The sequence below is a fragment of the Mus caroli genome, chromosome 8 (genome assembly GCF_900094665.2).
Source record: "Mus caroli chromosome 8, CAROLI_EIJ_v1.1, whole genome shotgun sequence".
Taxonomy (NCBI): Eukaryota; Metazoa; Chordata; class Mammalia; order Rodentia; family Muridae; genus Mus; species Mus caroli.
Window position 1 is genome coordinate 72,163,612 of NC_034577.1, and position 17,523 is coordinate 72,181,134.

Here is a 17,523-nt window from a genome sequence, read left to right on the forward strand (position 1 = left end):
GAGCCAAGATGGCGCTCCCTGCAGGGCAGGTCACTGTCCTCCGACTGGGAGGGTGCCGGATGTCTGCGGCCCCAAAAGGGTGCTGCCTCAGCGGCTCTCTTGTTAAACCTTTATTATAAACGTTTGGAAAAGTTTAAAAGTCCATCTTGAAGTTTCATCAGCTGAGACGCTGAAGTAGCTGTGGAGAGGAATGAGGACAAGGGCCACAGTGGCCTTCCATGTGAGATGTGACAGTTCCCACAGTTGCACAAGGGTCAGGTATTCTCATGCACATGCCATGAACCTATATGCTGGGAGATCTGACTCCGTTATGTGTTTCCTTATTTTAACCACAAGCAGGAAAATAAGTGCTTGTGCAGAGTCCAGGCTCACATGCCAGGCATCCTGCGATATGTGACAACTGGGAATGGAGTCTTCTGAGAACACCTTTCAGATGTAGAGACACAACAGGAAGTCATGTTCTACAGAAGAGTCGGCTCCAGGGAGGCAACTCCCATCTCACCACCACCTCCTCTGCCAGCTGATTCACAAAGCTCTTCTCTCAGCTTCCCAGTTCATTTCCAGAGGCAGAGCGATGGGTGGACCCCAAGTAGACCTGTCCAGTTTAGCAGTTACATGAGCTCTGACAAACTGCTCCTCTGGTTACTACTTCATTGCACTGCATTCTGGGAGGCCCTCTGATTGTGAACAGAGAATTGTGTGTGTGTGTCGTATGTATGTATGTATGTGTATATATACATATATATTCCATATATGTGTATATATGTAGATTCCATATATATTTGTATATTATATAAATATGTAAATATATATGGAACTTACTAGAACGACTTACAGGTTGCAGGCCAACTAATCCAACAATGGCTAGCTGGGAATGGAAAGTCCAAGAATATAGCAATTACTCAGTCCTACAAGACTGGGTGTCTCAGGTGGTCTTCCATATATGCTGGGATCACCCATGCCAGTGAAGGATGGATATGCTAGTAAGGCAAAGGCAAGCAGGTAAAGAAGAACCAAAAGCTTCCTTCCACTATGTCCTTACAAAAGCTTCCAGCAGAAGATGTGGCCCAGATTTAAGGTGTGTCATCCCACCTCAAGATCTGGTTTAAAGGCATGTGTCTTCTTCCTCCCCCCACCCCCAAATATCCTGACCAAAGGCATGTTGTCTTCCTGTCTTAAGAGCCAGATCACAGGTATGCCCTCCATTTCTGGATTGTAGTTCATTCCAGATATAGTCAAGTTGACAACCAACAATAGTTATCACACCAGAAGAAGTATGGTTTAAAGGTGCACATTTGTTACACTCCCAGCCACTGACCACTTCCTCTGTGTAAGGCTCATGTGATCTTTCATAGACATGCTGGGCTCTCTAGAATTAAGTACATGCCCCTGTAATTAGCTGGTGAAAAAGAAAGACTTTGGTGGGCAGTGATGGCTCATGCCCTTAATCCCAGAGGCAGAGACAGGTGGATCTCTATGAGTTTGAGGCCAACCTGGTCTACGGGGCTATTTCCAGGATAACAAAGGCTACAGAGAGAAACCCTGTCTTGAAAAAAATAAAACAAAACAAATTTTAAAAAGAAGAGGAGGAGGGGAAATAGGAGGAAGAGGACTGGAGGACAACTTCCTCAATGGAGTGCTTCTGCCCACCTAATTTTCTTTTCATTCTTCAAGACCAAAGCAGGAGTAGACCCAGGACTAGCAAGAAGGTTCAGAAGGCAAACTCTCTTGCCACTCAAGTCTGACCATCTGAGTTTGAACCCTAGAAGGAGAGAACTAACTCCAAAAGTTTTCTGACCTCCACACATGCTACGACCACACACAGTACATATTGGGCACACATACTCATGGTAATAGCAAAGTTTTAGTTTTTTTTTTAATTTTAAGAGTAAAACTAAGTTAGAGTTATTACAAATTCTACATGTATCTGGTTGTATCTGGTGTTTCAAGATAGAACCTTTTTTGTGTATAGGTTTATACGTGTGTATCCATGTGTTACGTGCATTCAAATGTGTAGGTATGTGCCATGCTTGTGAATGCAGAAGCCATAGCCAGATATCATGTGCTGCCTGGTCTCTCACTGAACCTGAAGCTCACATTTCAGCAAGGTTGTCTGGCCAATGAGCTCTTAGAATCTACCAATCTCTGTCCCCAAGTACTGGGGTTACAGGCTTGCACAGCTATGCCTGTCATTTTGCACGGCCACTGAAGGCTCACACTCAATTCTTCTTGTTTGGGAAGGAAGTGCTGTTACCACCTGAGCCCTCTCCATAGTCTCTTGACAGGGAATCTTAAAGAACAGACCACAGGATTGTCCATCTCTGAAAATACAGCCAAACACAAAACCGTGAAAACCTTCAAAATATGTCTCAAGTGCCTTGTCATTATGCTTGATTTCGAACAGACCAAGATAAGTGATATGTATACTGTTAAATCCTCTGTCCTCGGGGTCAGAGAGGAATTTATTGTTTGTAGGATATTATGCAAACATCCTTGGCCTCTAGATGTAAGAAATCAGAAGCATCCACCAGCCCCAGCTGTGAGCCTTCAAAATGCCACCAGACATTAACAAATGTCCCTTGAGAGATACAACCGGCCCAACTAACATTTACTGCTCTTCAGTGAAATGTTTTCGTTTTAATGACACTCTGTATAAAAAACATGCTAATTAGATAGTTCCTGGCTCAATATTGTTCACAAAGTAGACCTCATCTATCTTTTCTTACTTATTGGCCACTTTCTTGTTAGGAAACTACTCTTCTTGAAAGAAACAGTCAATGAAAAGCAAACCATAATTGAGTCATCCTGTGGTGTCAGTCAGGCTGAAACTGAGTATGGCATGAGTTATTAATGATTGCCTTTATCCGGTTGAATAAAACACATCTAGTAGACCTGGTTGTCAGGGTCCACCCAGCATCTAGGTAATGGAGGAAGGGAGCCAGTATGTTGTTGGCAATTGGAGTCAATGCTAATAACAGCCTATGAAGGTCACCACTCATAGCAGTGGACAATTTATGGGGTCAGCACTGCTGATGGAACAAAACTTAATTATCTAGGGCCAGCAAGAAACTCTGAACTCTTTTAACTCTTAAGAGGTCAGCGAGAAAGAAAAGGATATAAAGTCATGTATACACACATGAACACATGCAAACACACACACATACTTTGCTGGATCTGACCACCAGTGTCATCAATTTTACAAGTACACATACATATATATACATACATATGTATGTACATATATAGAGACAGACAGACACATATGCATATATGCATATTGTTTGTATATATATAGATAGATATAGATATATAGATATATATATACAAAAAAACACACACACACATATTTGGTAGATGCAGAGCCCCAACAGCCACACTTTATTTCTTCTTTTAGCCTTTTTATATCTTCTTAGACAAAAGTTCTTTATAAAATCCTCACAGATAAAATGTTACACAAAAAGGGAGTTATGGAAGAATGTCAATAAAAAGTTCAAAGCAGTGTTTCATTCTAAGTTCATTATAAGCTCATTATAAGTTCAGAGCTACAGTTTCACGTGGCCTTGCTTTATCACAGTGCACACCTGTGGCTTCATCCTTAGACCTGATCTAGAATGAATGTTTTTCCTTGATCACAAATCTGTCCCAAGCCCATTTTTCTTCTTAGTAAAATGTATGAAAGCTTACTGTATTCCTAATTATGCAGGCTTTACTTACTATTCTATGAGGAGAGGGCACACTCTATTCTTAATTCTAAATTTATTACATCTTTCCGTCAAAACAACTAAAACCATCTCCTTAAACTTTCTTCAAAAATTATTTGAATCAAATCAGGAATTCTATAAAGTCATTAATTCACGTAAACATCATTAATCAACATCTTCATGTTGATCTGCAGGAAATTTGCCCAGTAGGGTAACCACCCATGAAGTAATCACACCAGGCTATAGGCAGTAAGAATCTCCTGCTGTCCACTCACACCATGCCAAATAAATAGAGAGTATGGCAGTGACAAACATGAGAAAGCACATCAGTAGCAAGAAGCAACCCTGGGAAGACGCCTCTGGGGCCATGCCTCACCAGAGGTAGCCACTGCAGCCCAGCAAAATGGTAGGCTGTCTCCAGTCAGCTCACTTGTCCACGACAGCTCTTCCTGCCTGGCATCCACCACCTCACCCCACTTCTCTGATTGGCTTTTTTCCCCTCTGTGATAAGAGGTAGGTAGAGTGTAGATTATGCTGAGAGAGAGACTTGCCCCTCTCTTCACGGCTTCCTGTACTCTCCAATGTATTTCTTTGCAGGTTTGTTGTCAAGGTATAGATGTGAAGCCCTGCATCTCAGAGGATTTTTCTTCTACCTAAAGCAGATCTTTCAGAAGTTCTTCTATATGTCTATTTGGTAGACTCAGTCCTATTTATCAGCTCTAGATGAGTAGCCTTGAGCTAAACACTCCTGTTCTGCCAAGTGCTCCCACCCTGATGTACTGAGCTGTGACAGGCCCAAAGCAATGAGGCCAGATCGAGACTGTGAGCCATGACCAGTCTTTCCTTTTCTTAGCATACTTATCCCAGTGTGGAAGGTTAGCTCCGGGGCTGCCACTCCTTCAGAAACATGGTTGTGTGGCTGTGGAAGGTGCTGGTGGGCGTCAGTCTCTTCGAACTCACCCACGCTGCCTGCTCTGCCGCACAGCATCGTTCTCCAATGTGACTGGACTGACAGAAAAGAAGTATGAGCCGCTGCGCTGCTGACAGAGTTCTCCAGACACTTTCGGCCTTTGCGCTTACATGTTACAGCATACTGCAGGGGATTTTAGAGACAGGGATGCCACTTCGGAACTAAAGAATATGACACTTGACACCTTAAGGAATCACCCGTCTTTTTATGTGTTTCAACGTTCTGGTTATGGATTGTCCCAGGGTTCGGATACAACTCGTTCTTCAAACTTCAACGCGTCATCTTCAAACCTCAGAATGTCAAAACGCTTGAAGTTTGGAAAGCTCAAATCACTGCACCATTGAGTTTTGTTTTGTTTTGTTTTGTTTTCCCACAAATTAAGTAACAGGACAGAAGCAGAATTAAGTACTAGGATTTGAGATGTAAAACACCTGTGGGGCAATGGGCTATGTACAGACAGCTTGGTCTCCAGTCGAGTTGAGGTCTTGAACCCTGGTAAAACCTGGAGGCGGTAATTTCCATCTACATGGGATGGAAGGTGTTCCCTCATGTCTCCTGGATGCCTGGCTCCTGTTGAAGTTACTGCCCCCACAGCCCCCACAGGAGAAGCATGTGGCTAGCACATACACAATGTCCCAAGCTTCTAGCCTTCTGGCTAGACTCCTCCTCATAGTTACCTAGCAACAGCAAGATAACACAGCCCACTATAAGAGGGGCTGCTTGTCCCTTCCTTGCTATCTTAAGCTTTCTTTTACTCCCTAAGCTCTCTTACTCTCTAAGCTTTTACCTCTCTTACTCTATGCCTTCACCTTTCTTTCTCTTTCTTTCCCTTCCACCTTCTCTCCTCTTGACCTTGGCCAGTCTGCCTTTCTATAATAAAGCTCATAGACTGTCTCTGTTCATCAAGGCCCAGACTAAGGACTCTTGCCTGTGTGGGAACCACCCAGCGCCCCCTCCCCTCTCCCCCTGACCTCTCTTCCTTTACCCTTCAGGGCTGAGTGTTGTCCTGGGGCCCCTATTCTGTTCTCAGCTCCTCTGCCCTATCCAGCGTGGGATGCCAAAGAACGGGTGCTTCTCCTTGTCCACCCTCCGCCGTGTGGGGTCAGTGGCTTCACACAGCCAGATGCCCACCCAGGGCCGCATGGAAAGCATCTAGCAGTCCTCCCATGGCCGGATGTGGGCTCTCTCCCTCCCACCTCTTCCCCTACCCCTACAGCCCCGTAAATACCCCCTACAGATCAGTATTTTTACTGATATTTCAGACTTAATTTTTAAAATCTATAATTTTAAGCTGGGCAGTGGTGGTGCACGCCTTTAATCCTAGCACTTGGGAGGCAGAGGCAGGCGAATCTCTGAGTTTGAAGCCAGCCTGGTCTACAAAGTGAGTTCCAGGACAGCCAGGGCCACACAGAGAAATCCTGTCTCGAATAAAACAGGGAGAGAGAGAGAGAGAGAGAGAGAGAGAGAGAGAGAGAGAGAGAGAGAGAGAGAGAAAAGAGAGAGAGAGAGAGATCAGGGTCAAGCTGTCTGTGTGGTTGATGATTGTTTTTCTCTGTGTTTGTTGGTACCTCGTTCTATGTTCTTGGACTTAGACATTTTTTTGGACATTGGACAAACTGAAAAACAAGTTATTTACTCCCTGTTTCTCCGAATGGCCCACTTTAGGAGTTGGGTAGCCACCTGTAGGAATCTTTGAATTGCAGGTGATCAAAGCAGGAGAGGTGCCACAGGCTGGGCTCAGTCAGTCTCTCAACCCACAGGGAACCAGGGTTTCAGTATTCATGTGAGCAAGGAATCATCAAAAAGTGACAAACAGACACTGACACAGAGAGAGTGCTGTATCTGAATGTAATTTCTCAAAGCAAGCATCAGACTCATATTACAGAAGAAAACAAAGAAGTTAAGTGACACATCAGCCAAGGTACATTGAAGTTATCTGACACAAAACAGAAAAATGCATACATAAAGACTGACAGGAACCAGGCAGTGTTTACAACTGAGATAAGATCAGCCCTATCTAAAGTCAGATATTGACAGGAGCTGGGTGAGGATTTCACACCCTAGTCACAATTTATGCTATTCCTCTGGCCCTTGTGAAAGCTTGCACCAGGGGAGTTCTGCCCTTGCTGACCTTTTCATGAATAATGCAATACTGTAGTTTGTCCTTAAACCACAACCGTCCTTCTTCCTAGGCCATTGTAAATTCTCGCATATGGGAGTAACTTGGCTGCTCTTTTAAGTGTCTATAGGGAATCTCCATTTGTCAGAAGAACTCACCAACTTTCTTCTACTATGTAATGTAGTCTGTCATACCTGACTGTAATGAGGATTCTAAGTTTACTATTTTGAAATAGCCCTGAGAGTACTAGCTCCTCCTATCCAGCACTAACTGTCAACACTGGGGCATTTCATCTGAATGAGTAACATTCTTACGAAATTCTAAGCCCAGGGTCAGCTCCAGGACTGCCTAAGACAGTGGTGTAGGCCAAGAAGCAAAGTTCAATCTAGCTTAGGTATTTGACAAATCATTTCTTGGAGGCACCTATAATAAAACAATATTGAAAGAAAGCACACATCCGTTCACCGACTAATGCATGAACAAGTTTGGAGCAATCGTGATACAGGATGCCAAGGCTCCAGGAGACTAAGTTTCTATGAAGCTTTTTGCCTTGGGACTTCGTCCAAGCTTTTGGGCCTGCCATACAAGTCTTCACTGGAGTGGGTGTGGCAGAGAGGAGAGAAGCCAGCATCCTTCAGGCACCCAGACCAAGTGCCCTATATAGTTACCTGGAAAAATCTAGTGGAGGACACCCCCCTCATGGATAAAAGCCTTTCTTTCCCAAGACCCACCTCATAGGTTCTGGCTGTCAGGAAGAAGGAAGCACGGGAGGAGAGATCTGGACCTGAGAAGAAGTCTATGTGGTTGACCCTTCACCAGCAGACCTGTTGCTCCATAACTCCCTACCCTTGCCCTCATGGCCCATATGGAACTGGGGCCATTGCACCACCCTTTACCAGAGGGAGAAGCGGGAGGAGACCCCCAACTTCCTGGTCCCGCCATGGGGACACAAAGTCTGAGAGCCACCTCCCCTGATATCACAGTGACTCTCCCACTATGGGCCAGTTAATAATCTTTGAGACTGTCTTATTTATTGAGGAAGCCAGAAGCCAGAAAGAATACCCCCTCAGACACTGGGGCACCATCGACTGACCAGGCTGTCATGGACAGCAGGCTTTCCCTGACTAGACCTGACTGGGAATTTAATATGGCAAAATTTAAGGGGCACCTAAAGGTCCACCACCAGATTCCACTGGTAGGTCTCAAGGGGGGCGGCATGACGACCCACAAATTTGACCAAGGTATGTGAGGTTAAGCGGAGACCAGATGAGTCGCCCACAGCCTTTTTAGAGCACCAATATACACCCTATGACCTCAGCAGCAAACAGCATAAAACTACTGTGACAGTGGCTTTTATAGACCAGGCTAGTGGAGATATCAGGGGAAGTGTCAGAGACTAGAAAGACAGGATGAGTCATTGAGGGACTTAGTGCAGGTTGCTAAGAAAGTCTACTATAACAGGCAGACAGAGGAGGAAAAGGAGCAGAGAAAGAAAGAAAATCAACAGGGAAGGAATCTACAGAGAGTCCTGAGTCTCAGGCTAGAGGATGAATACAAGTTGTCTGAGACCTCGGACAGGCCACCCCAGGACCTAGACTGATGGCTCAAGGCCTTTCCCCAGGCCTGGACTGAGATGGCAGGGATGGGGAGGACCACTTACCAGACCCCCCCCCCATCCACATGGAGCTCAGAACCCAAGCCTTCCCGATGTCTGTGCACCAATATCCGATGTTGAGGGAGGCCTGGGATGGAATCAGGCCCCACATTATCTGGTTCCTGGAACAAGGAAGGGATCCTGTGCAAGTGCCAATTGGCTTGGAATACTCCCCTCCTGCCGGTGAAGAAACCTGAGTCCCAAGACTAAGGAAGACTGTCTAGAGGGGACTAAATTCCTCTTGGAGTTGCTGGGAGGATTGAGATACATAGCTTCAGCCAAGAAGGCCCAAATCTGCCAGAGAAAAAGCCCCAAGAAGACACAGGAATTTCTAGGTACAGCTGGGTTCTGCTGCCTATGGATCCCAAGATTTGTTGAATTGGCTGCCCCTCCCCTTCCACCCCCTGACTAAAAAACAGAGGAAGAAGGGCAACAGACCTTTAACACGATTAAGCAGGTTCTGCTCAAGGTCCCTCCTCTACGACTGCCTGATACCAGTAGACTGTTCCACCTTTATGTGGCTGAGAACAGAGGGAGAGCCAAAGGAGGTGCTCACTCAGCAGCTGGGCCCCTGGAAGCACCCAGTTGCCTAACTGTCAAAGAAGTTAGACCCTGTCACTACTGGGTGACCTACTTGCCTATGGATAATGGCGGTGGTGGCAGTTCTAGTTGCTGATAAATTGACTTTGGGGCAGAACCTGACTGTGGCATGCCTTGGAAAGCATTGTTCTCCAGCCCCTGGATTGATGGCTGACCAATGCCTGCATGACTCATTANCAGACTCTGTTGCTAAATTCAGATTGGGTGACCTTCATGTCANCAGTGGCCCTCAACCTGGCCACTCTGTTACTGACCCTGACTTCGACCCGCCAGCTCATGATTGTCAGCAGATGCTAGCTGAGGACCAGGGATGGCGAAAAGACCTATCAATAAGCCGATCCCCGATGCTCAGGTGACCTGGTTCACTGATGGCAGCAGCTACCTGGTGGAGGGACAATGCAAGGCAGAGGCCACCATTGTGGACAGGCACCAGGTGGTCTGGGCACAACCACATCCTCTGGGGAATGGCAGCCTAAAAGGCAGAGTTGATAACTCTAACCAAAGCCTTGGACCTTGGGGGATTGTGAAACATCAGGAAGCACATAATGGAGACCTTTCCCAGGATAGTTAAAGATCCAGTGGCCAAGGTGAGGCAAGGGTTAGTCAAGCAGAAGACAGAACAGAGACAGAACAAAGACAGTTTCAAGTCTTGGTTTAACAGCTCCCCCTGGTTTACTACCTTGATTTCTGCATTGTTAGGACCCCTGATCATTTTGTTCCTGCTTCTGACTTTTGGATTTTACATTCTAAATCGCTTAGCTGCTTTTAGTAAAGCTTGCATAGGTGGTGGTATATACAGTTGATGGTCCTGAGACAAAGATATCAAGAGCTAAGTGCAGAGAACCAGGGATATGAGCTGCATAACTATCCACAATAGCTTCAAGATTGAAGCATACACAAAGAAAAGGGTGGATGAAAAGGTCAGTTTAGGAACTTTGGGAAGGTCATGAAATGTTTGCCCCTCCCAGAGGGAGAGACTAATTAACATTTCTCTGACCACAGGGTAGGAACCAACCTGTGGGTGGGGACACATTCCTCAGGACTGACTGTTGCCCACCTTCAGACAAGGAAAGTCCTTGTCACCTCATTCCCTAAAGACCAATCAGTTTAAAGGGTGCACTGTTCCACCAATCATATTGTGCCTATTTGCTGATGCTCTATTCTGCCCCTAGAAACCATATAAAAACTCGCTGAATGGGTGCTGGGAGTCGCTGCCTCTCCTTCAGGTCTGGGACAACCCCAATGCACTGGAACAATAAATTCCTCTTGCTTTTTGCATCAATCCCAGCTCCACGTGGTTCACTCAGGGGTTCCCCAGTAAGCTAAGGCTCCCCGGAGCCTTAAACCAGAAGAGTACACATAAGAGGTGGAGAGAGCCTTGCCCCTGCCAATCTAGCTACCCCTGTCATCAGTTCCACATGTCGCTTTCTGTGGTCTGATTATATGCCCACTTTTTGCTGTGGTTCTATATGACATTCTGCCATTTGCAAATGTATTAAGGTTTGCCAGAGAATTTGAATCAAGGAGGGTTTATTTATATGTTTATATAAAACTGTCCCCTGCTGTGTACAGGGGATTGACTCTACCACCGTGCACAAGAACCAAAATCCTCGGATACTCACGTGGCTTTTAGAAAATGACATAGTATTTCCATAGAACCTCTGCCCACCCTCCCATTTACTTCCAGTCATCTCTAGATTATGTGTAACACCTAATACCATGTGATTTCTGTGAAAAGAGCCATTGTACTGCATTTTTTAGGGAATGATGATAAGAAGATGCTTGCATATGTTCAGTACAGATGGAATTTCTCCCAAATATCTTTTGTTAGCAAAAGTTTTTTTTTTAATTTAAATAATTAAAAAAAAAGGAAATGTTCCATTATCAGCTGACTAATGAGTAAAAAACATAGTAACATTGCCAGACAGTGGGATGTGTTAAAACTCTGAACTTGGAAGTCTTTGGGGCCCAGGAATGTTGGAATATGGGTCAAAGGCCAGGAGGGGAAAGGAAGTCACCCAATGGTAGGAGGTGTTCATCAGAAGCATCCTGGTTTTCTGACTCAGCCAGAAGAGACTGGGTGTGACCACATTGGCTAGACCAGTTTATATCAGCTTTCAACAAGTCCAAGGCTACTAGTTCTACAGGATCACCTGGAGCTGTTGTAATGCAGTTTGCTGGTCACAGTTAATTCCTGAATGATAGCTGTCATATGGGACAAACATAGACTAGGGACTGAAGGTAAATTTAATGAGCCTAGGGGGGAAATCTTCAGGCCTGTGGTCCTGACAGTTGGAAAGAAGTCCCAAGACCAGAAGAAGGAAAGAGCCCACCCTCAGAGGTACGGGGTAGCTGAAAAGGCTTAGGCTGTGGACTCTAACAGGTAAAATCAAGTCAGGACTCCCTGAAACATGTGAAAATTTTAAATTGACAGTAGAGATAAAAGTTTAGAAATACTAGAATGACCACTGTCTATAGTCTGTACTGAGATCTTATTTGTAGAAAAACAAATTAACAAGTGTCTGTAAACGGCTGGAGGTGCCTCAGAGACATGGCAAGAATAAGTCCTCAGAAATTGTCAGCACGATGAAGCAGATCTGGATTTAGATGGATTGGACAGAGGTGTTGTGGGTACAGTGAAAATCACTTTTAAGTCAAATTAAAATGTTGAGCCTGTGATTGTAACAGTGGCCAGTTACCGAGGCTAGATAAATAGTTTATCAGAGCTCCATCGATTAATATGTTAAAACTCTGGACTTTGAAATCTTAACATCGTGTATCATTTTAAAGTCTCAATTTTCACATACCTTAAATCCTTTCCTTCCTTGCATAACTTTAATAAAACCTTTTCTTCCATCCAGTCATTTACCATGAGACATAGATGGTTGACTACAAAGAGCAGTCATTGAAAGCAAGTTCTTTTTAAATAAAGGAATAGCAAAAAGTAAGATTTTTAGTTAGTAATAGCAACATGATAGCTTGTATTTTTAATATTGAAACCTGTTTTGTCAGCGTATGTTTTTCAGTATGAAGCCTGATATGTCAGCAAGATAAACCTGTCTGTAATTCTGTCTTTCCTAGCAGGAGACCTAGTAACTGCAGAAAAAACCAAGGCCAAATTCTTACATATGAAATGAACTGGCCAGAGGGAGGAGCTAGCTAAAGAAGGCTTGCTGCTGCTAAGCTGATAAAGTCATATCTCACCATCAGCACCACCACAGAGATCTGAGACAGACACATTTAAGCAGAAAGCATAATCCAAACAATCTGTATCATTTAAAATGACGGACGCTTGCCCACTCCCTGGACAACCAGTCTGGGATCGTCCATGGTAACCCTGATGCTGTGGACAGAGGTTGCCACTGTTGGGCTGTCTCACAGGACATTACATCTTCAGCTGCCACTCTGGGCAGCATCAACCCTTGGCTGCTAGATCTAGAAGATCTGAGAAATTTTCATATAGAAAAAAACTTGGGAAAACATACCTACCTTGGTGAGGCAGAGAAGAGCAGTTAACCAACAGTGTCCACAGTTTGGTCAGGCACTGGTGGTGGGCAAGGAATTTTGCCCAGTGGTCAGCGTTACTGCACTTGAAGCAAACTGCAGATGGAGTCTGTTGTGGCCCAACTCTTTAGAGACAGCCTCAGCTACTACTACCAAAAGTTAGTATGTTGTCTGTCAGGTATGAAGCCTTTTTAATTAAACACCTTAGATGACAATTAACTTATTTTTATTTACTTGCTTAAGGCTTAACCTTGACAACATATACAGAAGGCTAAAGCTTGTCCCTGTAAATGAATTACATTTGTACTTAGTGTGATTCCAACCATAGTTCTGGATACACTAAAAAATTAAATAATGTATAAAGAAATTGGTCATTAATTTGCCTGTCTTAATTATCTTTAACAGTTACCAAAAGTTAGTAGCTTTTATAAGATTGGGATTTTACAGTTTTATCCCTGTTAAATTTCAGCTTTAAAATCTTGAATGGAAAGATTAATTGAAGATCCTTTAGTATCAAAAAGCTGGTAGTCTGTAAAAGTACACTGTTGAAGAACCAGAAAAATAAGGTTTCCAGTCTATCTTTGGACTATATCTATAGTTTAGAGTTTCATTTTGATACTAAAGGGTCACACACACACACTTTAAAAATTAAAAAAAAGAAACTAAAATTATACATATATACAAAGTGCATTGAATCCAAGCTAAAATCCCCTGATGAATCCTACATCATTTGTAAACTGACAAACAATCTCATGTCTGTATGCTGGCGGCAGGTAGGGAACTCTAATCTGAGAGTGAATGACAGCGTATGTAATGCTATGACACTGTGACATAGGAAAGCAGGGAAGGTTCTATGCAGTTATCATCCTCTAGTGTCCTGGTCCTCATTCCTCTGCCTCTCCATTCTCCCATCTGTTGATGCAAGAGGAAGGCAAAAGCAGATGTAGTTCCCTACCATCCTCCAGTTCATTGAGTTCCTAAGCTACACAAGCCAAATTCAACATACCTTGCTGTATGCTGTAGTGTGGTTTATCTAGTCTGAGCTTATCAACTAATGCTGGAAGCTAAAACAGCAGCAGTTACTTTTTAACCAGCTATTACCCAAATAAAAGACACAGAAACCTCTATATAGCAAGCTTTAAAGCACTAGAGCTGGGCAGATGTCAACCCTCTAAGCTATTTTGTCTGCTCCCATGCCTTGAACACCAATATGTCACTTGCCACATGTTTGGTTTGCCCTGCTCCTGCTCCATCAGGCCAGCCCTCATGGCCACATGCTCATGGTCATGACTTTCTGTTCCCTCCTCTTCTTGCTCTCTCATCCTGGTCCCTACTTGAGACCACAAGCCTGAGAACCTTTCCCCATCTACCACTCTTCTGCCCAGTCACAATCCATCAGCAACTTTTATTAATCATTTAGGGATAATTGGGGGGGGGGCAAGGTTTCCATAGCAAAGGCTGGTATATATTAGAACCATGGGGCAACCAGATCTTAGCATACAACATTTAGCATTTGAATATATAACAACAGACCAAACCCTAGTAGTATGTGAAGGGGGGTTAGTAAAGAAAGTAGCAACATGACCACTCCATGATATGATTAAAAGAAAGGTTTTGATTGTGCATAAGAGAAAATATTCACAGACATCTGGAAGAGTCTTGAGCAGAGAGAAATAGAAACAGAATAGACATGGACAGGGTTATCTGACAGAAAGGAGAGAATAACAAGAGATAGAGAGAGAGGGAGAGAACACTGGCAATAGCGGACGGGGGACCTTGCTCTTGTAAAGAGAACTGACTGGTACATGGGAGGAGGGGCGCAGGGACTTTGAAATATACAGCAAGTGAGTGGGGACCACGGGAGCCTAGAGGTCAGCATGGGCTTTGAAATGCAGCCACAGTGGATGTCAATGGAGCCAAATGTCCCTTCTGTCAGAGGTAAGGCAATGAGCTCTTTTGGCAGATGGTAACTGCTTTCGCAAATTTCTGACTGTAGCCAAAGGGACCTTTTCTGTGCTCACACCAGTTCCCAAATAATGACACAGAGACTATATTTATTAATTAATGCCATTGGCCTTATAGCTAGGCATTGTTTCCTACTAACTCTTAATTTATATTAACCCATTTATACTATTCTATATGTCTCTGACTTCCTCCAAGTCTGGGTGGCAATCTCCAGGGCTTGACTCCTTCCCAGAGTTCCTATCTCTGCCAGATGTCCCACCTTACTGTCTTGTCTTTTGCTATAGGTCATGGGCTTTCTATTTTAATCAGTCAAAAGATACCTTAGGTGGGCAAGGAGGGAATGACAAAAACACAGCTCCACCCAGTGCACAAGAGCATCACTTCAACGAATGAAGAATGCTGCCTATTATCTAACAACCAGAAATCCTCTATCATGCCAGCTAAGCTGTGTGGGACCGTGAAAGGCAACCTGGTTTCTGGTTGAGCTAGGTTTAAAACCCCAGAGACCCTGCAAGGAATGGTAGGCACTTTGCCATGCTCCTAGACACCAGGCTCCTGACACGAGGCCTCAGCTCTCCATAATTCTGTAGCCATCAGTCACTTAAGGGCAATGCCCAAGCCCCTCCACAGGTAGAAGACCTGACCACAGATGACGTAGCCTCAAGACAGATCTCCACTTTAATGAGGTACCTAAAGGCCTGAAGGGCTTAGCCAATTAAGCTCTTCTTCCCAGATACTCCTCCCTGCAAAAGATATTTAACCTCAGGCCCACCCTGAGAAAGGGGGGGATACAGTTTTACTCATCACAACTCTCACCATGACAATAAATGCCTTAAAGCCATGGACTGTCTCTTCTCATCAGGATCCACCATGGGGAGCAATGAAGCAGGCCTTCATCTAAAGAGCAGGCTGCCTAATCTCCCGCAGAAGGTCTCTCAGTGCTCCCAGCCACGGTCTCCACCAAGCCAAGCTGCCCACCGAGCAAGCCAAGGACTCTCTCATTCCAGAGGGACCTAGTCAGAGCTCTCTTCCCCCCCCCTCCCCCTTTTCCTTTGGCCCCAGGCTAGATCCAGCCCGCAGGCCCCCACTCGGTTCTCAACCACGGCATCTGCGGCTTCTGGGATGCCCAAGAGTCTGAGAACCTGATGTCCCAGCCTCTATGCAGGTCCCGCCCGCCCCCAGCCAGTTCTGGAATTCCGGGGGGGGGAGGACCTCATGCTGTGCTCCCCCACCCCTGGAGTGGGGTCCGGAGACTTCTCATAGCCCCATAGCCCGGGGAAAACGCAGTCAAAACTCCCAAGTCCCACCTCCCCAGCACCCAGAGCCCTGGGGTGGACATGGCCCACCCTTTAACCCACAAAGCTGGGCCTAGACTCAATTTTGGGCCCAATGGATGGACCTGCCCTTTTATTGGGGGTAAAAGTGGAGTATCCTTTAGACTTGACATCTACTTAGAGATCAGTAACTATGCACCATACCAAGAAGCAGTCTGTTTGGAAGCCTGCCAACTGCATATTAGTACTTTTGAATGAAAGAGGTACTGGGGAGGTGGCACTCAGGAGTTTTGACTGCGCTTTCCCCACCCCGGGCTGGCCGGGCTATGAGAAGCCTCGGGACCCCACTCCGGGGGTGGGGGGCGGGGGAGCCGGTGGTCTCCGGACCTGCATAGATTGCTTAGATGGTTGCTGTTTACAAAAGCATTGATGGACCTGGAAGAAATTCCCATTAGCAATTCTGTTTCTTCTCACCTTCCCTGTTTGCCCATAGGTTCTGCCACGGGCACAATTCCTTCCATGGAGTTATCTTTGTCAGATTATGTCTCAAGACCAGAAGATAATACCAGCATGCTCCACTTTGAAAAGGATGAGAACGAGAAGACCTGCCAGGTCCTGATTATCAATGACTCCCTTTATGAGGAGGACGAGTCCTTCAGCATTGCTTTGAGCCTGCCAACGGGAGGGCAGCTGGGAGCCAAATTCCCCACTGCCAGGGTAACAATCCTGGCTGACAGAGAGGATGGTAAGTCCCCTTTCTTCTCTAAGCAATGATTCAGCTTCTTTGTGATAGCAAACTTTGCTCTCACGCTTGTAAGATAAATTTTGCAATTTTTAGATGGGTCACATGTGGCCCTGGCTAGCCTCAAACTCACTGTATAGCCAAGGATGGCCTTGAACTTCTGCTCCTCCTTATGTCTACCTTGTGAGTGAGCTGGCCCCAAGGGTCTGAGAACAGAAGAGCTGATTCTCCTCCTGCTGATGGCAGCATTGGGTGGCCTGGCCAGAGCAGTGCTGGAAAACTCACCCCGATGGTCTGGACAGGGGAGAGCTGACCAGGTCCAGATCCAGGGCTCCGAACTGACCAACCCCAAAATCTACATCATCTAAGAATAGTTGGGATGCATGAAAGGCCACTCCTGCTGTTCCAAACATCAGGATAACTGGGAGGAGTCCTGATGAGGATTCAGTATTTGGTATAACAGGAGCCAGAGACCTCAAAACAGACCAGTGACTCATTACAAGGAACATTTGCAAGTTAAGGTGTGTGGACACACTGTGGGACACACTGTGACACACCACAGCTTCCATGATGAGATGTTTCCTATGCTTTGGGGGGTTTGTTGTTTGTGTGTGTGTGTTTTATTGGGGGGGGCGGTTGCAAGGGTGAAGGGCAGATATGAGGGAACAGGGAGATGAGCGGGACTGGGGTGCACAATGTGAAACCCACAAAGAATCAAAAAGTTAAAAAAGAAAACAAGAAGCCACAGAGGCCGAGCTCTGGGTTTGAGGCCAGAGAGAGTTCCAGGACAGGCAGGGCTACACTGGATGTTTCCTGTTATCAGAGAAATCCTGTTTCAGAAAACCAAAAAAGGAAAAAAAAAAAAAAGAAAAAAAGGAAGGAAGGAAGAAAGAAAGAAAGGAAAGGAAGGAAGGAAGGAAGGAAGGAAGGAAGGAAGAAAGAAAGAAAGAAAGAAAGAAAGAAAGAAAGAAAGAAAGAAAGAAAGAAAGAAAGA

At 45.1% G+C, this 17,523-nt stretch overlaps 1 protein-coding gene and 1 pseudogene across 1 annotated transcript in view; both read left to right on the forward strand.

The window, feature by feature from the left end:
• Positions 1 to 17,523, forward strand: part of Frem3 (FRAS1 related extracellular matrix 3) — a 74,300-nt gene that overhangs the window by 48,966 nt on the left and 7,811 nt on the right. Inside the window, exon 6 of the mRNA XM_021170967.1 lies at positions 16,281 to 16,532. Within this exon, the coding sequence (XP_021026626.1) occupies positions 16,281 to 16,532 (252 nt within the window). The remainder of the gene's footprint in view (positions 1 to 16,280; positions 16,533 to 17,523) is intronic.
• Positions 4,609 to 5,015, forward strand: LOC110300057 (annotated as a pseudogene).